The sequence below is a fragment of the Ursus maritimus genome, unplaced genomic scaffold, assembly GCF_017311325.1.
Source record: "Ursus maritimus isolate PB19 unplaced genomic scaffold, ASM1731132v1 scaffold_12, whole genome shotgun sequence".
Lineage (NCBI taxonomy): Eukaryota > Metazoa > Chordata > Mammalia > Carnivora > Ursidae > Ursus > Ursus maritimus.
In genome coordinates, this window is record NW_024423564.1 from 24367742 (window position 1) to 24394826 (window position 27085).

Below are 27085 nucleotides of genomic sequence, written 5' to 3' on the forward strand. Positions count from 1 at the left end.
ATGGCTCTGAAACTTAAAGCCTGAGGTAGGCAGAGCAATAAGACAGGCTTAAAAGTAAATGTGTTCAAACAAAACTGTTCATATTTATGAAGGCATATGATAAAGTGTGATCACTGATGGTCTATGGGCTGAGATGAGAGTGGATTAGTGTTTAAAACATGGGCTCAGGCTTTGCCATTTACTGGGTGACTTTGGTAGAAACATCGACTAATCCTCATTTTCTGTAATATGGAAATAATTGCTTCACGCTGTTACCACAGGAATCAGATGTACAAATGCATATAAAGTACAGCATATATAAGTGTTACTAGAAAATATTTCTTAAATTCTAGCTATTATTTACTACAGGACCAGAACTAAATCAGACCTACTAGACATCAGATTTGTGTTTTCTGTCACCACTGCTCCAACATGTGTGTTGTTTCCTAAAGTTCCCCATTATCTGAAAAGGAAAAACAGATGTTCTCATGCTTATCCTGTGGGAGAGAAGATGGAGGTCAGCTGAGAGAAAGTTCTGGCTCTCTAGTGCAAAAATCCATTTAGATTTTATGATAAAAAAGTATAAGATTTACATCCAAAGGACAGAAAAAATGTTAAGTAATGTAAAATTGTGTCAGGAATAAGAGTTATACAGGTAAGTGACTAAGATGGATAGATTCAATAAAGATCTTTTCTTCATCTCTTTTTGACTGAAGAGTTACCATACGGATAATTTGCTTTTAGTTATGGTTGTATAGATAAATTAAAGGAATTTGTCTTCTTTTGGCACTGTGAATCTAACAAAGTTAAATTAGGTCCATGGTTGACTCTGATCATGTCTCTATCACAGCAAATTAGGTTCTTATACCTCTATACTTCTTCCCTCCCCCGAAGAAAGGGCAAGAAAAGGGTTCACCCTGATTTCAGATCTCCATTGCATAAAGTGTTGATTGTTGAGTACAGATATAAAAGAGGATAAGGACACACCTGTTTGTTCTTTTAGAAATTGTTACATGTTACATGACTTTGCTGTTTCGGTGTCCTTATAAGTTAAATGATTTCCTATCATTTGCTTCAATGAATCTATAAGGAACCATATACTTCAGCTCTCCAACCCTCAGAAGACAACATTCTAACTACTCTTGAAAAAAAAAAATTCTTGTGTGCTAGTGTATAATCCTTGCATATATCATGCTCAGATTTAGAATTTAATAAAAATAGTAAATGAAAACAAAATTTGGATGAATTTTGCCAGTTATTTTGCATTTATTAGGCCACGTTAGACCAAGATGGTCTGAAATTTATGCAGTAAATATATTAAAGAATGAATGAGAGTTCTTTGATCTACTTAGGTGAAACAGTATCAAACTTATTTACAACTAAATTACATCTGTTCAAGAACAATTCACTTAAAGTATGTGTCAAAAATGTGAGTCTTTTGGAGTTCCTAAACTGGAATTTGGCCTGGATATTGGCTATATACATCATCACAGTTAAGAATGGTTAGTAAAAACAGAGACACAGAAAGAGACACTTGAGGGAAAGAGAATATATTAGTAAGGAACCTCTATAGAGTTCTAGGTTAAGTATGGTAATTCAGTGATCAGAAAGAAAGCAAATGCTAACACAAGTATTTTTGGACATTCTGTTTATCTATTATGAAATTCAATATTCCCATAGATACCTTGTTTTCTTGATTTCAAATAATTTTCACTAAACTCAATTACATATGGCTTTTGTATACAAAATGATAAGCCAAGGTAGAGAGCATATTTAGAGACACAGGTGGTAAAGTATGTTGAATTTTCAATCATTAAACTGGTTTTGAGTGTGGTTTTAAACTCAAGAATATGCTGCAAGTGTAATTGTACTTGAACTAGCTAAACAATAAATTATGGTTAACATACTTCTTTTCTATCTTATTAGCAAATAACATTTAAACTTGCTATGAGACTTTCTTTTTAATGGTTAAAATGTTTTTTAGAAAGGGATATTTGCTCATATACACCAACTCTTGACTAAACAAAACTGGCATTTCAGATTTAAAACTTCTCTATTAAGAGTAGGGATTCTCAGAATTCTAAAACCAAACAGCAGCCTAAACAGCATAGGAAAGTGAACCAGTATTCCTGGGTTATAATGATGCACAACCTAAAACGGTCCTTAAAGCATGGTGGCTAAAATGGCTTTGAAATTTCATTTTAAATCTTATGTTGTAAATTACAGGCTTTATGTTTTGCATTCTTCCAATGATACATCCATGTTTGTTTTAATGGGAAAATAGTTTTAATTACCACTAAGAAAAAAAAGACAATTCAAAAACATGCAGCATTCCATGGCTTTGTCTAACCCTTATCATATAGAGAAGTATGGTCATGGGGTTTAGATTGTCAGGATAATGCATTAGAGTGGCTTCCTTTTAATGGCATTCGACAAAAAATACTTCTGGAAGTCTTAACTTTGTATTCTTTAAAATAATTTAATATCAAATTTTGAGATTCTTAGATGGATAGGTTTAAATAAATTTAATTTTTATGTGATTTTGTTTAGAATTAGAAGAACTTTGTATTTAAAAGGGATATTTTTTAAATATGCAGGGTAAATTTACCAGTGTTGACCTATCATCCATGTTACCTCTCTTAAATCCATTTACCAATAATTGTTTGAAAACCACTGATCTTAGAGTCCAAATTCTTTAGCATGGCCCATAATCTGACCTCTTCCTATCAAAGGACATTTTCTCTACTGCTTCTGTGTCTCATAATCTACAACCTAGCCATGTTAACTTTTAGTTTCTCTAGGGTGCCATAATCTTGATTCAGGTATCTCTTTTTTAAAAACACAGTTTTTGTCTTGAACAGTTCCCTTCCTCGTTCTTCCTCCAACCCAGCTCTAAAGTATAACTACCTCCAAGAATCCCTACTTGATAAAGGTTAAGTATGATATAATAGCACCCAGTACTTTCTCCATAAAACTTACCAAACTATCTAAGTGCTTGTTTACTTACCTCAGAGCACACTGAAAGCCCCATGATAAGGAACTGTGTTTTATGTGCCATTTCACAGCATCTAAGGTGGCACATGGTTAGCAGGTAGTATTTGTTGAATGAAAGAATGAATGAATTCTCAAGAGGTTAAAAGATGTTAGCAGATAAAGTATAAAATGCTTTTAAAATTGATTTATATTTCTAGTCGGTAGAAATCATAGTTTTAGGGACTAGTATTTCATTTGAAAGGACAATACTTGGATTTTTTATATTGACAATCTTTAAAACTGGAACCTACCTCTTCAAGGTGCTCTCCTATAGTTAATTTTAAAGATAAATAATTAAATTCAACTATTTAAAAAACAAAAGTGGTAAGGGAATAAATTAACCACAGGTAACTTATATACGTTGTTATTATTCAGCGTGGTATTAAGTAAAAAGAGCATGGGCTTTGAGGTTAAAAAATATCTCCATAGCTCAGAAAAATTTTTATGATCATCCCACCTTAAAATTGGCCCAAAAGGCAATTTTCATACCACGTACAGACATTCCCAAAACTGCTATTTCTACAGGTGTTGATATTTTATACAATGTTTGCATAAATTATCTTGGGTGAAACTAAAAATAACCCTGTAAGAAAGGATATAGATGAGAAAAGGGGCTCAGAAAACTGACTGGCCTTGCTCTAGCTACCAGTATCAGTAAATGGTGATGCCCAACATCAAATCCTGTGTTTTGATGTCTAATGTCCAATATTTTGCCATACACTGTCTTGTCATAATGTGATTTAGACTAGAAGCTCCTTGAGAGTAGATAGTTCTATAACATAGCATAAACATTTCCAGAAACTCCCACATTATGCAAAATCACAAAATAAAAACCACAGGGCTTAATGGGGAAAAATGGGGTTGGGGCACAACACTCAAAAACTTCATCAGGAACATAAAAAGTAAAAACAGTAAAAAAGGCAGCACAGTTTTAACATGTTAACTGGTTAAAAAATATATAAATACTGCTATAAATATGATATCATCTTGAAAAAGATCTTAAGTTGTTTTGTGGGAATATGGGAAGTAGTGTTGAAGCTTATCAGTTATTATTGTAAAGTGTTGGTTGACTTACCTGAAACTGGATGAAAAGTTAACACCAGATGTGGGTTAAGTGTGGCACCTAATACATGTGGAGAACTGAGGTAGCCAACAGATATCTGAGGAATATACATGAGCATATTTTGTGTAAATTTCTACATACTTCTATACAGCTGGTTTAGCTGGGTGCAGTTTTTTGCTTTTATCAATGTTTCCCATGATGAAATTGCACATGAGTAAATGCAAAACTCATGTAATGCTTAAATTATTCCCTGAAGTTTATCAAATATGTTGGAACAAGTTTGCCTTTTCCAAGTGTTATAAAGCTGTATTGTTCTATTTTTCCTTGAATTCCCTACAATGCATGTAGCAAGTGTCCAATAAATGTCTTTTGAATAAAAGAGGTCTAATATTTACGGGGGAAAAAAAAAACCTTCCATAAATGGAATGCGAAAAATCTTCCCCAAGCAAGGGAAAAGAAAAACTATCAAAGGGATGAAACTGTATTTCACATAAATCCCCCACAGTGCACATTTGAGGTATATGTTAACTCCATTTTACAGATGGGAAAGTTAAGGCTTGTAAAAGTCTCACAGCTACTAGGTAGGAGAATAAGGCTTGAATACAGTGTAGTCTAACATTAATGCCTATGCTTTTTCCAGAATAAAAAAAAAAAATAACAGTATCTCACATTATAAAATTCCAAACAGAGGGAAGAGAGAACTATTGTAATGTTATTACTTCCTCCTGGAGCTCTTTCACTTACATCTTTAGAAAATACAATTATTCCTTTGAACATATATGCTTTAATTTCTTGGAATCATGACTAAATGAATTGGAAACCTTTTAGAAGTTTAAAAGTCTCCTTAAAGGAGCTCTTTAACCACAACTCTTTGACAGATTTCCCTCCACTAGAATTGAACATAGTGATAAATACATGAATGCTTCAGGTTTCTGGAAGACTTCTAGTGATTTGAACCATCTGGAATTGTTACAATCCCAAAATTTACAAAGCAAAATAAAGGCAAAAGGACTTTAAGCAGAACCAGACAAAAACAGGAAAATATCTGAATATTACATACAATGCACTATCATTTGTCAGTTCATTAACCAGAAGTATAAAGGGATAATGTAATTGGTTGGTTATGCTTACAAAAAAGAAAAGTTACAAAACTGAAAAAAGTATATTCTACTAGAGCAAGAGAAAGAGCAAGAAAATCGCAAAGAAGAAAAGAGGATAGATGAAAAATGAAATAAACAGGGTAAATGACAGCTAAAGCAGCAAAAGGTTTAGGGACAGCAATAGTGGTGGCAAGCAGGAAAAATTCAGCAAGACAGGACACTGGAGAAAAAACTGCTAGCCATACGAACATTAAGAACTATGCTAAAAGTATGCTTTAAGAGTCCCTAAGGGCATGCTATGGCAAAGCTAAATCTCTATTAACACAGCTCTAACTATGAGAGTGTTAGCAATATCACTCAGCGAAGCTTAGGTATTTCAACTAGGAAACTGCTATCCAGTTGAAGTCGGGAAATGGATTGAAGTATTCAGTGAATAGAAAAGCTGCCTATTTATGCCCTTGGGTCAATTTAGTAATTTTATTATACCATACTTTGAGTCAGCACTTAAAAGAATGTTAATTTCTAATCGTTTAAAATCAATTCACGTGGAATTTCTTTCCCTGCCAAGCTAAATTTGATGTTTAGGACTAAATAAAAAATCATATTGATTTCTATTATTAGCTATTTACCTATTAACTTGTACACTAAATTAGTTTTAATTTGAGCTAACAGCAGGCCTATATTTCCTTTAATTGGTAGAACACACTGGAGGACTGGACTGGGAACCCAAGGATCTGTATTCTAAATTACAGATCAGTCAATAGAAATATGTTGTGAAACTATTCATTTGACTTTTCTAGAAGTTTGTATTTAAAACGAGGTTAGAAACTGTAATACATATATTATAGGGTCCTTTTCAGTTCTACAGTTATTCCTTTGTTATTAACAGTACTTATCTGAGTAACTTAAAATTACTAATAAAATTTTCACTCAGAAAAAAAAATTTCATGAAACTGAAAAAAGTATATTCTACTAGAGTGCTTCTCCAACTTCAATGCCCAAATGGATCTCACCTGCCAATCTTGTCAAAATGTATTCAGCAGGTCAGAGACGGCCAGAGATAGTTTCTAATAAGCTCCCAGGTGATATTAATTGCTGCTGATCTGGGGACTGCATTTTTAGTAGCAAGCTTCTACGATCTGAAGAAATTGCAATGCTGACAAGTGAGACTAGCCCAGCCGTTATTATAGAATAGTGACTATGACCAGGAATGCAAGGAAAATATACCAGAAAGTCTGATGATGAAATATATTTGGGATTTGTGTTAATATGGGAGTTGAGAAGTGGGTAGAGGAACAAGAAAGGTTAAGTTGGTAAATGAAGCTGAATGATGGGGGTTATAGTCTTCTATTGTTTGTGTTTGAAATGTTTCATAATAAAAAGTAACACGCCTTCACTAAAAAATCCTATACACGCTAACACCAATTAAGGGGATGAAAACAAAGATGCCAAGCACCTTTCCATTGAAATGGTGAGGGAGGGAGGAAGTTGCAAGAAGGGTGGCTATAATGGGAAGCCAGAAAGGATGTCTTTATATTTAAGAATCTTACACATAATTTCAGCTTTTAAGATACTATCAACAGTTCCTTGCTTACTTTTTACATCTTTACATTAGGAGAAACTTGATGCTCCAACAACTTATTCAATGTTTATTTAAAAATGAGTTAAAAACCTTAAAATATGTTAAATGTCATGAGATTTGAGGAGGGGAGTATCGATGTCCAAATATCTCAATCTTAAAAAATTATAGTTTGTGTGTTGGACAACAAAATATACCATCCAAACATCATGATTATTAGTGTATGTGCGGTATTTAGATAGAAAAAGAACGTTTAGGCTATAGAATACAGAACAAATACAGAAGAGCAACTGCTGAATAAAAAGAAAAAAAAATTCAAGGTAATGATTACCTCTGGGGATGGGATGGCGTAGGGACTAGATCAAGAAGTACACAGGTATGTCAGTTCAATCTGTTATGTTTTATTTCTTTTAAGTCATTAAAATTACATATAAAGTATGGAAAGTGTGAAGTGTGAAAGAATCAAGTGCCAAGTGCATAGGTGTTCATGCAATTTTCTCTGTATGTGAAAAAAGTGAAAAAAAAACCTTAAAAGTATATTTAGAAAAAAATAACTATAAAATTAAGATTTTTGATAATTAGTACACAAATTCTAATACTGTGGCTTAAAATTTTTTCTAGAAACATATAGCTACAATAGAAACCTATGTATGCTCAATTTCACTAAATACTGTACACCTTTTTCCTGAATGAACAAACATGTTTTCAGATTTATGTTCCATTTGAAAATATTACGTCAGTGAGGAAATTTAGTTTGAAGTCCTGTGCTAGCCATGAGAATATCTTTTCTTCCTTTCATAGCCTTCAAAGTCTTAAGTGTTAGAATTACCTCCAAGTTTCACAGCAAACTTTAAAGCTATATATATATATATATTTTATATATAAATATTATATATGTATATATATATACAAAATCTCATTTTTAAGTGGAACCTATAATTAAATATGTATCTATGTTCAATTACTGAGCTATCAAATAGCCTAATAAATCCAGGTCCCTTTCATTTGGCTTCAGGGGATGCATTATATACTTGCATTCTCCATCTTTTTGCTTTACCGGACTGACACTTAAAAAATAATTTTAGACCATTAAAAAATACTTCCTTTTTAGCAAAAAAGGCAGTAGGATAGGATTTATTGTGGATAAGTTTACTGCAGGCTAATATGGCAGTCCTAGAACTTTGGCGCTGTTACATTTTCTCCTACAGTTTACCAAACAGCATTCCTGCATTTATCCTGATTGAGCTTCACAATAATTCTGTGAGGTGGGCAGAGAATTTATTGCCACCATTTTATAGATGGAGGATACTGAGTCTTAGAAAAGTGACTTGTCCTCTGCCTAGACACTATATGGTGATCCAAACAGAACTACGGGAACAAATACTGTAATTTGATCAGACTAACCTTAAATCTTAAAATGCCTCAAAAGTCTGAGTTAATATATTCCTAACAGAATGATTTGTTACCCTTCCTGGTCAAGCCAAGGTACTTTTAGTGGCTTTCAAATACTAAATTACATTTCTTATGTTAAATATAACATTAAATATAAACACATATGAATCCATTCCTTAAATAGGTGCTTTGAAACCCATTTCCAAATCTTAATGTCAAAAAACCAGGTTTTCTAGCACAGTCATAAAAAAAAACCTAAGTATTCAAGGTAAGGCCTCTATTAACAAGCAGCTAAGTCGTAAGAACACCTCACTGTTCTCTAGTTCACTGTAAAAGACTGAGGCATATAGTGGTAATAATGATGACAATGCATTTTCACCTAGCACTTCAGCAACTTACATATGACAAGGACTGAGTTGATTTAATGTACCAAATTTTAAATATTCTACAATGTCAACATTACCACTTTACTGACTTGGTGCTTTTTGGAAGGAAGGCTGTGTATCACAGTGTACTCTAAGAGACTGAAGAATCTGCCACTCCCTGGGCAGGAAGAACTTTGGTGTCTGGTTATTATCCCCTATCAGAGGTATTGTGAACTCTTCCCCCAGCTCAGCAACTGAAGCAACCCAGTTCTTGTGTGCATTTCAGGACCTTCCTTTCTCCAACCCAAAGCCAGCCACAAAGAATACTTGAAAGGTGGCTAAGTACCTACTTTCAGGTGTTTCAACCACCACCCAATACTGAGAAAAAAGTTCACTTAGAAGAAATTTTGTTCAATTACTATTCAATAGCCATGGTATTGGTTTTTGTTTACATATTTCAGGCACATCTGCTGTTGCTTTGAGTGCTTCTGCAGTATAATTCCATTTTAAGAAGAAACAACGAGATCACCTAGCTTCCACAGAACCCCAATGTTGTTGACTCAAATGTAAGCAATTGTTTTATCTACTATATTCTTCTTTCTTCGAGATAAGTGAATTGTTGTATTAATATGGCACATTTAAAGTTATCTCCTACTACTTCGTTTTTTATTCTCCTAATGTATGAGTTTTGCATAATTCTTAGTTATTTCATAACAACAAAACAAACCTATGGAACATGTATTAACTCTGAAGTTACCTGACACCAACATATCAATTGTTAAGTGACCAAAAATATTATGAGTAACACAAATAGCACCCTAACTGAATTCCTTAAAAAAAAAAAAAAAAATGTTGTTACATCACAAGATAACCCTTAAATTTTAAAATACCTGAATGTATTATCTTCCCACCCATGGCAAAAAAACAGACCATATGTTACTGTTTCTTCCCAATAACACCTAGTACCCTTTGTTAAAACTCACAAGGTAATCTAAGATTAGTAGGAAATCTTTAGCAGACACAAAAGATGAAAGATGAAACTGCAGCAAGAGAGCATGGCAAATCCAAAAGATCTATTAGTGCATAAATCTACTGGAAAAAAAACAACAACAACAAAAGAGATAGAAAGAATTAACAAGATACAATAAAAGTTATGTCTTTAAAGCAGATTATAACAGGGTGGGAAATGTTTAATATGTGTCCTCCTGAAAAGCAGTTGCTATCTTTTAAATTAAAAAAAAAACCAGCTGGTATATTTTCATAGCATCTAGATTTATTTATGGTATAAAGCCATAGAATTGTAATATTAATACTCCTTTCCCACCCTGGCAGAGAATAAACATGAATTCAGAAGCACAGTGGAGTGAAAAACAAAGAAGAGGAGAGAGAAAAGGCAGCAGAGAAAGACAGAAAAGGTGAATACAGAGCTACAGAAGTGTTTATTGAGCATGCTACAGAGGTAAGCAGAGTACACACAAAAGGAAATTAAACAACCATCAAACCTCCCAACTTTGTTAGAAAATTAATTTTTAATTGTGCCACTTTCAAACTATACTGAATTTTACATTTCTAAAGATGTAAAAACTCAACTAATAGAAAATATACATGACCATTCTGTCTACATAGATAACAGAATCTATGAATCTTGAAACTAAGTACATCAATTTCAAAAAGTATTGGTCATTTAAACAGAATCAACAATTCAGATTGACAAGAACTGTTCAAATTAATTTGACCTGTAGATTCTGAGCCATGTTTTTATTAAAGTCAGATCTATTCCTAAATACAAAATATTTTGAAGATTTATTAAAACTGAATATTACAATGCAAGGTAAATTAAGACTAAAGGCACATAAACTTTGGTCCCACCTGGTTGTCAGTTTTAGAAAACTGCCACAAAATTAATCTTCCTGCAAATTTTCGCAGTACACTTTCTTTATCTTTGAAAAATACATGCACCAGTTCCTGAACTAGCTAGACCAGTCTGCACATGCTCAGAAATCCACAACCATATTCCAAATCTTAATTACAAACTAAGGATGGCAATATATATTTAAATGCACGTAAGTCATGTCAACTTCAAAAACATCTACGAAAAATATTCAGCCACAAACAAGACATTACTTAGTGCTGACATTTATATGATACGTCCCACAAGAGTGTGTACAAAAAGGTTAAGATTCCACAATGCTTTCCACATAGGGCTCAAACTTACAGAAATCACTTTGTTGTCTTAAGAAATTAATACTCTGCATCTTGTTAATTTTAACTAATGCCTACATTCATAACTGAATCTAGACCAGAATTGTGAGATACAAAAGGCCAATGTTTTTTTAAAGCAATAAAGCCTAAGGTAGTAAAAACTAAAATATGCTGCTTTAATTCTTTCAGTATCATGTATCTTATTTGATTAAATAGAAAGAAATGTGACAAGCCAATAATTCAAAATAAGTTCCAAGCAGGAGAAACAAAAACTTAACCTTTTTACACACCCCTGCCTAAACATATTGTAATTCCCATATAACAATGTGCCCTAGACAACCAATTCCTTTTTCCTAGTAAATGCACAATAGCAACACTAGTTTTCCTTTTTAAGGCACGTATGTCAACTAAGTTGAAAAAGGAAAGTATAATTAAACTAAAATTATAAACAGACAATAAAAATGGCCTCCCAATAGAACAGATGAAATACAGCAGTTAACAACTCTGCCTTTATGTATGCCATTTCATTTTATAACCAAGGAATGATAACAGCATGGGAAAAAAAAAAAAAGGAAACAACAAAAAAATCAAACTCTGGTCCCCACTTTTCTGAACAGTCAATAGGTGATGACACCAAACAATGTGATACACCCTTATTCTTCACCTCCCCCTTTTTAAATTGTTGACTTGGAGAAAGACACTCTCAGATGATGGTTTTCACCAAGGTTGTAATTATGAAGATCAATCAAGGCCTGGATAGCTTCTTCCACTGTTGCCATCTGAAGAAGAGCCATTTTGTGATCTCTTCTGAAACAAAATTATGAAATCAGATACTTCATAAAAATTAGGAAGGGCTTAAATACTTGAATTTTTACCCATTCCAGAATCAATTTCCATAAACAAAAAGGATAAAAACTACTATGAAGACAACTTTTAATTTCTATGAAGTCACTAATTTAAAGACAAGAAAGCTTGCTTACTGAAAAAACTTAAATGCTTTCACAGTGCCCCCAGTGTTAGCAAACAGTGTTCGTAGATCCTCTTCTGCTACTGAAGGACTAGGAAAATTGGATGGGGAAAAAAAAAGTAAAGATTAATGATAAATTTTATGTTTTATTCTTAAAATGTATACCCTTAAAAAACTCCAACTTTCATACTTACGGGATATTGGATAGGTGAAGGGTTGCAGAAGGAGGAAAAATGTTCTGAAAATTTTTGGATCCAGGTTTCTTAAAACGATGCAATGGGGAATTACCAAAATCCTTTGTTAGCCCTTGATCATCAAGTCCCTCTCGAGGTAGTTGTACAGTCTGATGTTTAGACAGAGTAACACGAATAATTTTGCCATACATTTTCTGTCCATTAAGATGGTTCATGGCTGTAAAAAGAAAAAATGCCTATTAAAAAACAGTATTAACAAAGTCCAAAGCAAAAAAAATTCTTCTTTTAGAACAGAAATAACCAAATTCTATGATTTTTAAATAAATCGTAAGTTTACAACAGTCATTGGTGACAAGATGATTTAAATTTATTTGCAATAGACAAGCATTCTGGCGAAAAAGCCAGTTTCTTTCATAGGATGAAAATCCTGATTATGAATCAATCTCTCCCTTGCCAATCCTGCTAAGTCATACACTTAGTTGCTGCAGAAAGGAACTTAGTACTCATCTGTAACTTTTTCCCCCTTCTGCCCCACAACCTGCCAAGTCCTAGAATACTTTTCTTCCTAATTATCCCTCAATTCATCTCTCCATTCTCCACTTTTCACTGTCACAATGTTTTGATCTGCATAACCTAGTCTCCTAATTTATCTTCCTGTTGCATTTTTTTCTACTTTTCTCCATCTATTACACACAGCAGCTGGATGAACTCTATAAACTACAAATCTGATGTCATTATCTGCTTAAAATCCTTGAGGTCAGACTAGGAAAAGTATAAGCCATGTTAAAGAATGAAATCTCCCTAGCCTCTTGGAAGTATTTCTTGATGATGTATGACAATACCAACTACTTTGTTAGTGCCGATAATCAAGTGTAAGACAAGAACCATCCTACCCCTCATGGAACTTAGGGTGTTTTAGTACCGTACTTCCTTGCACTTTAAGCTCCAGCTATATAAAACCTATCTCCTTGACATGTTTGTTTTTCTTACCTTTAGCACTGTGTGCATGCTGTTCTATCTATAATAATTTCCCAACTTGTTCGTTATCTTTCCTAACCTTTCTCATCGTTCTTCTCTGAAAAGGCCTTTCCTTCATCCTCTGGAAAGGTTCAGAACCTCACTAGATATTCATCCTTTACTTCTTTTTAAATTCATCACAATTTATTTTATCTAAATCCTCTTTCCGACTGCAGAGTACATGAAGGCAGGCACCACGGTCTTTATTCCAGCACAAAGTACAGTGCTTAAACACAAAACATTACATGCCTACTTCTTGAAGTAGCAGTTGGATTATTTTTAAGCTAAATGAACTGATCTGAGATTACAGAACAGTTCTCTATGTTTTACTCACTAGTCACAACAACTTAAGACCATTTCAAAAGTCATATATACTTTAAACTGAAGGTCTGATTTGACTACTCAAAGTATTAGAGTATTAACAGCAGAGAGATAAAGGCAATGTGGAAGAGCAGGGAAATGAGAACAAAATCCCTACTCTCAAAATGTTTTAATTTGATTAGTATACTGCAGTACACAGTCTGACACTGGAGATACACAGAATTTATTAAATCTGTGCATCCTGTCATACTTATTTGTATAGAATATAAACCAGTTAAATATAAAATTGGTCTGAAAAGGAAAATGCTATAAAAGTATAAGGTACCATTCAGAAAAGAATCAAAAGTATGTTCTTTTTTCACTTACAGCTTCCCTAATTTTTAAAAACAAGTTTACTCTTCCTGACTGTTTTTACTGTAGTGTTAATGTATTTGTAATGTATTTTTCTTAGATTTTTAACTGAGACTAAAAGAAAAAAATCCTCTTAGTCCTGAATTCTTTCTCACTAGTTCCACTGCATTTCACATATACTTTTTTTTTTTTTAAGATTTTATTTATTTATGTGACAGAGAGACAGCCAGCGAGAGAGGGAACACAGCAGGCGAGTGAGAGAGGAAGAAGCAGGCTCCCAGCGGAGGAGCCCGATGTGGGACTCGATCTCGGAACGCCGGGATCACGCCCCGAGCCTAAGGCAGACGCTTTAACAACTGCGCTACCCAGGCGCCCCTGCACATCACATATACTTCTAAATTTTCACTTATAAAATCAATTATTCAGAGATGGTACATACACTATTATAATAAAACTTACTTGAATTACAAAACATTTTTAAAGTTCTATCATTCTATTGCTTATGATTAGCTCATACAAATGTGTTATAAGAAATGAATCTGGGAAATAAAGTGATATAAAGAAGTAAACAAAGACTCTTATAAAGCTATCTTAGTTCAGCTTTGAAAAGTTATGAAAAGACTGCACAAATAGCTGAGTTTTGATATACTGAAGGGCGGAAATAAGAAAACAAAGTCCTAGGCATAGTACCTGTACCAAGAGGAGATGGATGATAGAGAAATGGTATTAAAACAAAGCAAAATAACCAAAGAGCTAACTCTGGAAGAGTCAGGTAATGAGAAGTATCCTAGTCAGCTGACTTGACAAAAGAATCTGAAGTAATCTCAAGTGGATGAGGGTGAAGATGAGGGGTCGAGTATCACGGTTTAAAAAACAAAAAAAGTCAAAAACTGCAGCACACGTAATGATTAAACAAACTGCCAGGGATTATTTGAATTGCTAATTTAAGATTCAAGTATAAATAACAGGACTCTATCTTGAAATCAGTTATAAGAAATATGGTGTAAATGGGCAAAGCAATCAATGATAAAAGAGGAAAAGGCCAATGTTGCACAGTGTAAATGGCAAGTTTTGGTTGAATACAATTTTTTACTTTTCCCTTAACCTCTAAAGAAGATATTAATGAATAACGGAAAGTCAAAGATGGTAAAAAATAATTTATACAGGAGGAGTTTATAAAATGTGGAACTGGAGCTATATCAACAATTATCCCCTTTATAATTCAAAGTATTATTTGTGTTGCCTCTCATTTTTTAAAAAATGAATCTCAACATCCACTTGTCTATTTTATCAATCTATCCAAAGACCCAGCTTCTAGCTTTTTTTTTCTCTCAACTGTCTTCTATACCAATGATTTCTAGTCTTGTCTTTATTACCATTTCCTTTTCTTAGGTTTATACCAACATTCATAAAGTTAACCTGTCAAAACACCACTTTCACTGTACTACACATATCTACTTTGTATAGTACTTTCATTATCATTTTAAAGTATTCTAAATTATTAAAGTAACTTGCTTGATCCATGAGAGACTGAGAAATTCTAAATATATCTTTTTGTTATTAACTCTTAAATTGTGCAACAGAGAATAGGGTCTATAGGATACTTTTTGCTTTATTGAAGCCTGCTTTCATAAGTGTTCCCATATGTACTTAATGTGTTAAATGTGTAATTCTATACATGTGCAATTCTGTTAAGGTAATTGTGTCCTACCATTTGTATCTTTGTTGATACTCTTTTTGTCTGCCTGACATAATTCAGAAAGGTGTGTTGAAATTTCTCTGTATAAGAGAAGATTTGCTCAAGTCTCCCTCTAGTTCTATTCATTTATGATTTACATATTTTGAGGCTATTTCATTAGGGAGTACACACACACATAAAAAACTTTTATCTTCCTGGTGATCTAAATTTATCTTTTTTATATCCCTTTTACTTTCAACCTTTCCACATCTTGTGCTTTATGTGTTTCTTGTAATAAACTTTTAAAAACTCAGATCTGACAACCTGTCTTTTCACTGATGCATTTACTCCTTTACATTTGTTGTTATTATTGCTACATAGGGATTTAGATTCTATCATAATTTTTAAATTTATTGTTTCCTCATTATACTCCATACAATTTGCTATTTCCCTCCTTGGGGGAAGGAGGGGATCTCTTGAAATCTCTTTTGGGAGACCAGCAAGACCTCAAAGTGTGACTGAGAATTCTTCACTATTCAGAATAGGGTAGTTCTGTGAAAGCCAATATATAACCATACTTAAAAATTATTCAAATATCGTAACAGAGTTACAGGATTTCCACTCACAGCACACTTTGATAAGATATAATTAAGTAGATAAAGATCTGTTAAGAAGAACTAAATTTACTTTTGAGATGACAGCTATATATAATAAATAAAAACCAGTTTAACATGAAGGAACTACTACTCTTTGGTATTTTGTTAAACTTCTGTTAAAGTTCATTTAAAGATAATATACACAAATTATTAAAACATCCAATTTAAGAAAACACTAGATGGTAGAATCTTCATTAAAAAAAATCAATATTTGCAAATTTTAAAACTGTGGTCTCAAATGATTTAACATGGCCTCTGAGGTTTGCAACAATCTAATTCACGATTAAACACTATGATCTCTTAATTCTGTTATTTCCCCCATACCACTGCCTAAGCATAAAAAAAAAACTACCTGTATCATGAAACAATGAGTATTTCCAAACAGTCGTATGAAAACAAAAGAACAGTGCCCAGAAATAAAGCATATTAAATTTTAAAAATTCTTTTTCAATATTAAAGGCATTAATGGTGTGCCATTATTTTTATGGTCATCTACATATTTTTATGGTCATCTACTTCAAAAAAGCAAAATCTAGCAATGAAAAATGTTATTTACTATTATAGTTTAAAAACTATAAATCACGTCAAAGCTTTATTAAAAAAGATCTTATAAAAAGCAGCCATAAAAGATTTACAAATGTAAATACTATTATGCACTGAACTGTATTCTCCCAAAAGTCATATACTGAAGCTCTAATCCTACAATATGACCATCAAAAGACCAGGACTTTTAAAGAGATAATGAAGGCTAAATGAGGTCATGCGGATGAGGCCCTCATCCAATTAGACTAGTGTCCTTATAAGAGGAAGAGAAACCCAGAGAACTCAGAGGAAAGTCCAAGGGAGGACACATGGAGAAGTTAGCCATCTGCAAGTCAGGAAAAAAGCCCTTATCAGAAACTGAATCTGCTGGCACCTGAGAAAGTAAATTTCTGTTTTTTTTAAGGCATGCAGTCTGCGGTATTTTGTTTTAGCAGCAAGGAAACTAATAGAACTATAACAAAAATTAAAATGTGACTTATTTAAAATAGTCCTTATATAAAAAGTATCCAGAAGAGTTTGGTTACATTCTACCTCAGGTACTTCTCAACCATGATGCTTGTATATACTTTATATGAAGGGTAATGCCACCCACAGCTCACACTGTGGGTGATGAGAAAAAAAATGAAACATTTGAGAAAGCTTTAATGCTTTCTAAGATGCTATTTACAATGTACATAAAAACAATGGCCATGACTACCCCTACCAGAGCACAGAAGTATACAAAGCAGCAGAAGGTAGGCATCTAGGACATGATTAACACTTTTATAAATCTTTCATTGAAGATAGATCTCTCCATTTTAAAAAGTGGAGAGCCAGATGTATAGTTTTATATGTTGTCTGAGCTACCATGATAGCTGGTAAGAAACAATGAAATTCAAACTTACTTCTGTTACCAAAGGCCAAATATATCACACTGTTCAAGTTTGAGTTTCACTGGGTGTTAAGAGCAAAAATACACCGCCCTTACATCAAAAATAACGAATTTCAGAATTAACAACGTGGAAACAACCAATATGAGGCATCATCATCCGTTAATCTCAATGAACAGAATTATAAGCTAAGAACATGATATTTACAGTCTTACCACATTGTGAATATGCAGTTGTATTCCAAATTTATGTGATCTGACTTTGTATCTAAAGTCAAATGGTACATTAAAATATTTACCTAAGAAAGAATATATGTGTAATTTGACTCAAGTACATTTTAAGATTCCAAAAGGGATTAACAATGGTGTATGTGGCACAAGTTTTTCATTTTGTAGAAACCTGGTACCTCTAAAATACATTTTCCATGTGATTCTTTCCATTACTAAGTTTAGACAAATACTTAGAATAATTAAAACCAGGATTCCATGGACCAAATGAACAGTTAACTTCTATTGTAAAGAGTAACCAGGAAAGAAATACACTAAGGATCTTTAATATAAATGCTATCATTATTATGTGAAACTGTTACTGCCATTTTGGAGCCCAAACCTTTTTCCATTAGATTGTACCTGAGGCTAGGTAAGAGGACAGCAGAATATACAAACATGTTTATCATGTATAAATACATTAAAATATGACAATTAACATGACATTTTGAGCCCAGCTATAAAAAAAAATAGTTTCTTACTGCCATAAAGGGGTTTGTTTTTATTAACAGATTCAGACTTAAAGATGTATAGATAACACATAGCTTAATCTTACCAAGTTGTGATTGGTTTCCATCGGCCATCTGTATCAGAGCACTGTCTTTCTTATTGTACAAAATCTTCACACGCTGCACATCTCCATAAACACCTTTTTTGGAGCCACAGAGAGGTAATCCAAAAATGGAATTAATTTTACATGCAAGTCAGCTGAGGATTATCTTTCTGACATATTAATGAAACATTCAGACATCAACATGATCACTCATTCAAACTCATCATTCTCACAAATGAATAAAGAAGATCAAGATTTTGAACAGTGAATTTTGAAAAGAATAATTTTTGATAAACCCTCAAAGCTATGTGAATGATATTAAATTAAAGACCATGCAAAATAAATCAGCATGCATTAAAACAAATTTTGTGTCTATGGAGAGTTTTAAATAGCAAAGAAAAATAGCAAAAGATTTACTATTCAACTTTAAGCCAAAGTGCTAGCTACAAATAAGAATTAAGGTGAAACAAAAATCAAATCAATAATAAAAGTATAGTGCTAACAATAACATACCGAAGAGGGTAAACAGACTTTGGGGCGTAACCATCTTTAGAAGGAGAGAAGAGCAAGCAGCGTAAGACAAGAAGAGAGAAGAGTCGAGGAAGAGCGGAGATGAACAGATCATCCATAACGAAGGGTGGTTCCCGCAGAATGGTGAGGTGGTCATGGATCATGGTTCAAGGCGGTTAATTGGGGCAAGTTGGTCCGAGGAACATTTGTTCAAGCACAGAAGCATGAACATAGGGAATGGAGACAGGGAATGAAGACAAGGACAAGGAAAATAAAGGATAAGACAGGGAAGGGAATGGGCATTTGGGAAAAGACAAGGAAAGGGAAGGTGAACACACAGGGGAAAAGGATGAAATGGGGAAGGGAAACAGCAATGCAGAAGAAAAAAATAAGGAATTGGGGAACAAAAAAAAAATAAAATATAGGTCAGTACATAGGAAATGCAGGAATTTGGTCAGAAAATGGTTGGTTTATGTACTGTACAAGAAAAACTGAGTAAAATGTAGTCATCCAAGACAAATATGGGTAAAGTACATCTATATCAAAGAGTAAATTACAGCATTTCATCTCAACATAGGGAAGGAAAGCATGCACAGGAATTTTAAACTTTGAACTTTAACTGCATAAGCATGGCTGGTTATGAAATGCAGGCAAAATTCTTAAAAGAAAAACAAAGGCACTCTGATTCAAACATTTTAGCATGCAGAACTGTGAATGACAATAGTATTAAATGATAAAATAAGCTTAATGTTCGTATTAACAGAGGCCAATTAAAAATGAAATATTTAGACATTGTAAACTGATACATCGAGCTTCCCACATTTCATACCAGCTTTCATAGCAATCAAAATAAAATATACCAGACATAAAATGTACAACTAAAGAAAATAACTCAGCAATAAATTTTATTTAACAAGGGGGGGATAAAGTTGAAAAATATTTTTAGAAGACAATGACTAATAACTGCAAAGAAAAAATTACTAAGAAAGACTGGAAGAGTGCCTCGTCAAGATCTTTGGAAGAACCTTCAAAGAAAAATGTATTAGAGTAGTTCACATAAAATAAGATTTAAAAAAATGCAATGACACATAAGCATGAAATGAACAAGCAAATAATTAGAAAAGGCAAAGAACAAAATTGTTTTACAGTTAAATCTGCAAATTAGATCACATTTGCCTTTGAGAACAACAAAAAGAAAAAGCCATACTATAGTACTTCACCATATTTTTCTTAGGAAAAATAGGTAGTTAGGTTAAAATAATAATAATAATTATATATATATATATAAGATATGACTAAGGAAATATTACCTAAACAAGTACATAGATTTTATTCAGAAGTAGAAACATACATAAAATACTTTGACTAATGAATGTACATAAAAAGAAAGGCAAGTGCAAAATGAAATAAACATGAGAAACTTTCACAAATGAAATGGAGTTAAAGAATAAACATTAGAAAATTATTTTACTAACCTCTTCATTTAAATTGCTAACCAACAGGACTGTATTGCCACCAGCTGAGACTCCAGGCATACCCACTCGGCCAGCAGCAGCTGCAGCAGCTGCTGCAGCAGCATTTGGAATAGCCAAAGGACTCAGAGCTCCTGGAACAGCTGCAACAGGAAGCCCTAATTTTAAAATAAAGCATATTTTACGAAACACACACAAGTCGTTTACAAAAACCAATTTAAGCACGATGGCTGCATGGCTTAGGGCTGACCATTCCAAATGGTTCCTGAAAGTTAATTTTTGTAACATTTAGAAAAATGGCTTGCTCATAATGTAGCAGTTAGAGAAAATTAACTGGTTTCAATGAAATCATTAAATATTAGGGCTAAGGTACATACCTGTAGTATGCTAAAAAATTAAATATACAATATTCCATTTCCTATGGAAAAGCAAACAAAGCATAAAGAATATATTTTCTAAGTCAGAAACTTGAAAAATTCACTTCCATGGTTTATAGCAAGAAGGCACATCTAAAATATCATCTTCAACAATAACTCAATACATTGTTATACAAGTGCTATCTTCTTCATAAACTCATACTTGCAGACAATTACAGCTTATGAAACAATATAGTAAGTTCTTCTGTTCTTGGAGACATATCACCCGGAACATCATTATTTAATTAATTCATTCAAATGACCTAAAGAAAATCTTACCAAGTTTATCTGCCTTAATTTCACACTCAAGTAGTTATAATGAACACAACAAATCTCTCAAATACAACATTTCCCCAATAGGAAGATTGAGAAAATGTCACTGTTAACATGCAAGCTTTCTCTTTCAGTCTTTTCCTATCTTTTGCCTACCAGTTTTAACATTTCCTTATTTCTACTGTTCTATTTTCCAGTCTTACTGTTCTTCTATCATCTTTAAGATATGCCAGTCATTTATTCACGAAAGAATTCTTTTGTCGCACCATCTTTTATCCACATTACAATTAAGAATAAACTCAAAATCCTTCCCTCCCTTCAATTCTTACATACCAGTTTATATCTCAATAAATACTAGTTCACTAATGAATTATATTTTTCTCCTTCCATGAAAAATGAAACATCCAACCTACACGAAGTTAATTCATGACATACCTGGATAGAAATGGCCCTTAGTACTGTTGTCCGGTAAGTTCATGTTTTATTTCTTCTTTTCTCTTTCCACCAGCCTTCTTGTGTATGTGACAAGGATGTGCTGTTGCCTTTGGTTTCAGATCTAGTATTTTGGCCAAGTTTGGTTTTTTTTTTCTTTTTTTACTTTATAGAAACTATGATTTCATTGATGGTCTGAAGGGTTAAGATTCAAAATTCTTAATCTCTTCAGTTTCTGACTTACAAATTTTTTCCCTCCAATTTCTTTTTATCTCTTCTCTCTGAGCAGTACAACAGCGGAATAATATTTTTTCAATCTTTCTGAGGATGAGCTTTAGTGCTTTTTGCCCACTTTTCCAGATTCCCCTTTTTTTATTTCTCTATTTTCTTTTTTAGATTTTACTCTTTGTTATGGAAAATATCCAACATTAAAAAAAAAAAAAAGACTAGAATAACAAACCCCACATACCCATCACACTGGTTTAACAAGTATTAACTCATGGCACTCATGGCCAATCTTGTTCCTTCCACTCATCCATTTTATGTATTTATTATTTTTTCATCCTTTTATTTTAAAAGTAAATCCCAGAAACAAGTATCTAATTTTAAAATAAAAACTTGTCATGTCTTTGTAGTCTTTGATGCCTTTTTGGATCCACCAGTGTGGATCTTTTTAACCAACTGTTCTACAGCATGTCAAACTTCCCCATGTTAAATTAAATCACTCACAGTAATTTTGGTTTTGCACACTCTTAGAAAATGGCCCTCCCCCTCCTCCTTTAATTAGCATTCCTTGAAAGTATTTTTTAGATAGTTGTGGCTGAATGTACATAGCATTCAACTAAAGTTGATAACACAATTATTCGACAGTGGCAGAAACTCCAGATGTAGGCATTACATTGTCAAATCATTCCCTTGTTTCCCTGCCTTTAATTGGCTACTCTTCAGTGGAAAAAGTAACTTAAAATTCTGTTAAGTTCCTTGGTCTTAATGGGATCCGGTCGGTGGCCCAAAACAAACACCAACAACAATACATGGGACGCAGAAAAAAAAAGTTCATTTATCAATCCTCAAATTCCTTTAAGAATAAAAGATTTTTTTTTTAATCCATCAAAGAAAGACATCTGAGCAGCTCTTGTCCACATTAAAAAAATTAAATCAGTTTAATTTCTGGTTTCATTTCCAATTCTACCAATTTTCAGGGCTCACTAAACCAAACAACTGAACAATTAATTATATTTAGATACCAAAATTAATCTAAAAAATTCCCTATATCCCTAGCATTTTCCCTTTATATCTTCTGACTCTTACCGCCATCTTCTGTTTATTAAAATACTCCTATTTATTTAATAGAATTATCTTGAACTTTGTATCCCCACACTGAAAAAGTTCTCAATCTTTTTGGTCTCAGGACCCCTTTACACTCTTAGAAATGACTGAGGATCACAAAGACCTTTTGTTTATTTGGGTTATATCAACTGATATTTAACATATCAGAAATAAAAGCCAAGACCTGTTTTACAAAGAACAAGAACACATGATCACATATGCTATTAGCCTTCAGAGCAATGTATGCTAGTGAGAGTAAGAGTCAAAAAACAAATAATATTTTAGTATTGTCATGAATATAGTTTTGATTTTAACTGTTACAGTCCGAGAGATCTCTAGATATTTTGTGACTACTGCCATGTATACTTGGTATGATGTTTTTTGTACATATGTGGTTCTTGAGAAATACTAAGGAATTAAAAAAAATACATTTATTCATTTCAAAGAAAATGCTTAATAAAGTATGGCTATGTTAAAAAAAAGATAAGAAAAAAAAGAACGTGAGACATGCAGATAGATTACACACTACTGACACTTAGAACGTAGGTTCTAAGTCATCTATTACTCGTCTTTCCCTGTTGACATTTCAAGGAAAATTATTACTTCATGAAATATAAAACACCAATCTACCTAAATTTGATATATCAATCTAAACACGACAGTCTAAGCTTAATACTTCATTTTTGCAGAAAAGCTTCTTCTGAAATACATCCCTACAATGTCAATATACAATTCAACAATCTCATGAAAACTTCACCAAAATATTCAAAGGTGATAGGAAATTTGTTCAAAGAAACTTTAAATATTCAAGACATAATTGTTTTGAAGTACATTTCTTGTTGAAATCTGGGTTATATAACGAAGGTAGGTAACTTGGTGGCACAATATTATTTAAAACAACAAAACTTATGGAAAAATGATCACTGAGAATTAAAAGAGAACTGAAACTCATTTAAAATAGTAACTGAAAATTAAAAGTCCAGGCTGCAGTCTTTTTTACTGTGACAGATCTGCAAGTCTTTTTTTTTTTTTTTTAAATGCCAGGAAATGCCACCCTTTATTAAACAACATTGCCCTTTAGTAACAATAAGACTGCAAATTTTCTAGTGAGAAAATGGGCTCAAAGGAGATGCAATTTACCTCCTTCTAAGGTGAGGAGGTAATGGGAGGCTTAGCAAAAAGTGGAATGTAAGCTGTGAGATCCCCACTATTGTTACTACTATCCAAATGTTACTTCATATCTCCATACTTTTCCATTTATTATCACTTATCCATTTATAATCTGGGCCACTGTGTTAGTGTGTCAGGTTATGATATATCCTACCAAGTCATCTTTCTTCATTTTAGGAAGCCCAGAGTATGGTGTAAGAGTACTTTGAGAGATTAGGGCAGTCACTGTCTTTGATGCCATTAGCATATACTTTTCTTCCACTATTTCCTCCCCCAGGCTGATAACTTAGAAAAGTTATTTAAGCCATCTATTCACAGTTCTAAATCACTGGAATTAGTCTTGAGTTTTTACTGGACTTTTAAAGCCTCTAATGAAAGATTCTACAATTTCTCTCAGTACGTTCTTCTCTGAAAAATTATCAGGAAAAAAAAATTAGGTTTAACTTAAATGTCTTCTACAATAAACACAACCTACAAAATACTTCATGATGCACTATTTATACCATAATGTTATACCATACCAAAAATTCTGTATTGTATTTTTCATATTTACTCCTAGCTATAGGTCAATAAACTTACTATCTTCCCTTTGTAAAAAATGTATAAAAACATGTTACATACATTGGCTCCAGTAAATTATTTTTAGCTGTAATTTTGAAGATTTACATGTTTAGCTAGGGCTGTAGGCATGCTGGAAAAAACATTACTAATGCATGTTGATGATAAGAGATTAAAAATGCCTGTTCTACCTCCAGGATTATTGTAACGATAAAATAATGTTGTATGGCAGTTTACCATATAAAGGTATCACAGGGATTCCATGTGAAATGATCTTCATCAGGTGGGCCACCCAGATATTTTGAGTGATTCAGCAATTTAATGAATTTCTCATGTTAGTTCTGACATATTATTACTAACCCTTCCTCCACTAAAATGGATGAACACACAGCCATGTATATGATACAAAGTCCAGTGGCATGAAGTGATATAACTACCTATCCCTCTTCCCTTAAGGTCACATTAGACATCCTTAATCCTGCTCAGAAGAATTAAACCTTTTGTTAACTTTAAATCATTCACACATTTATCTATGATTTTTAATAAGGTTTATATTTTAGGGGGGGCGCCTGGGTGGCGCAGTCGTTAAGCGTCTGCCTTTGGCTCAGGGCGTGATCCTGGCGTTCTGGGATCGAGCCCTACATCAGGCTCCTCCGCTAGGAGCCTGCTTCTTCCTCTCCCACTCCACCTGCTTGTGTTCCCTCTCTCGCTGGCTGTCTCTGTCAAATAAATAAATAAAATCTTTTAAAAAAAATAAGGTTTATATTTTAGATTTACAGAAAAATTGAAGATTCTATACAGTTCCTATATAACCTGGGTACTTCCTTTTCCCTCTATTATTAACATCTTACATTAGTATGGTATAGTTGCTGCAATTAATCAGCCAATACTGATATATTATTATTAACTATAGTCTAGACTTTTTTGGTGTGCATCTAATACCCTTTTCTGTTCCAGGATCTCATATTACATGTAGTCATGTCTCCTTAGGCTCCTCTTGATTATGACAATTTTATCCATGATTTTTAAAGATACAGAATTTATTTTATCCCTTCATTTCCCATTCTAAAACTTCTATCCAAAGTTGATTACATTTCTTTTGGTCTTACTTCTTTACCCTGTTCAAGACATCTGGTAGTTGTCTCATGTATTACTGAACAGAGGACAGGGGGTGGGACTTCGAGGCCCTTTCTAATTCATAAAGTACAGGGCCTTGGGTGGGGAAGGGCAGTTTTTTACAACATGTACTTCATGATTTGAAACTGAAACTTTCACTTTTGACAAGAATGACAAACGATATTCTTTCCTGAAACAATCCATTCCTCCTCTTCTACCAGCTTCCTTTCAATTCCTTATTTTGCCTGCTGGAATCCATGCTCTTTTCTATCATTAACAATTGCATTTTTATTCAATGTGTTCCTTAGAGAAACTTTTTGATTAAAGGCTTGCTTTATCCTAATGAAACTTTTCTCATAACCCTCTCAAAAAGTCATTTTTATCTCCCTAAACCCTTCCCCAAAGGAAGGAAAAAGGATGCATTATTCATCATTCTACCCTACCACCCAATGTTACTTTCATACTGCAGTTCTACCACCATCAATTAAGACATTCTGCATCCAATCATTTCTCATCAAAACCACCATCAGGTCACTAGAACATTTTCTCTCATCACAGAAAGACTTTAGCACCTGGCTTTATTTCCTCCTTCTCTACCAGCTCGTTATCTTATGTCAAACAACCCTTGGTTCACAATTTCTTTAAAACTTCTACTTTGACAACTTTTACTACATCAATCCATTTTAGCAACTTCTCTTGCTACATCTTTGCTTTTTCTTTCTCTTTATCTGTTATGCCATTCATTTCCAGTATTTAAAATCCCCTTTCCTGACTTCATTCTTTCATCTTTCTCAATTCTCCTACTCCACACAATCACTGAACCCACTTTTGGCCTCTCTGTTGACTAGTTCCCTGTTTTTTCTTGGCTTGACTTTACAATGTAGGCTAAGTGTTTTTTTGATGTTCTTCAATGCCAGACATAGATAAGTCCAATCTTGTATTTTGGCTAAGCTTTCATCTCGGTAAGTATTAGAGTGAAAACATTCCAACTTTAGTATATGTGCTGCCGAGGCAAGCACTAGAGTGAACACACACATACGCACACCCAAAAATTGATTCCATAAACATTTTGGTATGTAACATTACCTGATATCTGAGTCTACTTTCAAGGTTTCCTACAAAGCCACCAGACTTAAGCCCCACATCCTACTCTCAATCTTGTTATGTTCAGAAAGTCTAAGAATAAGATCAGAATTTCCTCAAATTTTTCAACCAACTTCAAAAGTACTCCCTTCTTTCATCTGTTTTCCCTCTTCCCTTTCTTCAGAAAAAACATAGAATGGTGAGAGGAAAGAACATGGACTACATAGCTGATGACTTCAGTTCTGGCCCCAGCTCTGCCCCTACGTTTCTATGTGAGCTTGATGATAATCCCTTCTAGTTCTCACAATGATCCTAAGCAAGCATTATTTTTTAGACCCCAGCATTTTCACTATACTCTAGACCCAATCCTCTACCATCAATTCTAGGACTTAAGCTAGCCTTAAAAATAAACACCAGGGATGCCTCGGTGGCACAGTTGGTTAAGCTCCAACTCTTGGTTTCAGCTCAGGTCGTGATCTCTCTCAGGTCACGAGGCTCAGTTCTTGAGATCGAGCCCTGTGTCAGGCTCCACGATCAACGCGGAGTCTACTTGAGATTCTCTCTTCCTCTTCTTCTCCCCCTCCCACTTGTGCTCTCT

General features: G+C 33.5%; 1 protein-coding gene across 4 annotated transcripts in view; it reads right to left on the minus strand.

The window, feature by feature from the left end:
- Window positions 1-10021: 10021 nt before the first annotated feature.
- Window positions 10022-27085, minus strand: part of PTBP2 (polypyrimidine tract binding protein 2) — a 75523-nt gene continuing 58459 nt past the window's right edge. Inside the window, exons 9-14 of one of the 4 annotated variants that reach the window (XM_040627002.1) lie at window positions 20114-20253; window positions 18642-18675; window positions 18132-18224; window positions 11875-12091; window positions 11694-11771; window positions 10022-11520 (exon numbers count right to left, since the gene is read on the minus strand). In XM_040627002.1, coding sequence (XP_040482936.1) covers window positions 11388-11520; window positions 11694-11771; window positions 11875-12091; window positions 18132-18224; window positions 18642-18675; window positions 20114-20253 — 695 coding nt within the window. In that variant the 3' untranslated portion in view covers window positions 10022-11387. Of the gene's footprint in view, window positions 11521-11693; window positions 11772-11874; window positions 12092-18131; window positions 18225-18641; window positions 18676-20113; window positions 20269-27085 lie in introns of all 4 variants that reach the window. The other 3 variants (XM_040627000.1, XM_040626999.1, XM_040627003.1) reach the window with 3 other exon arrangements.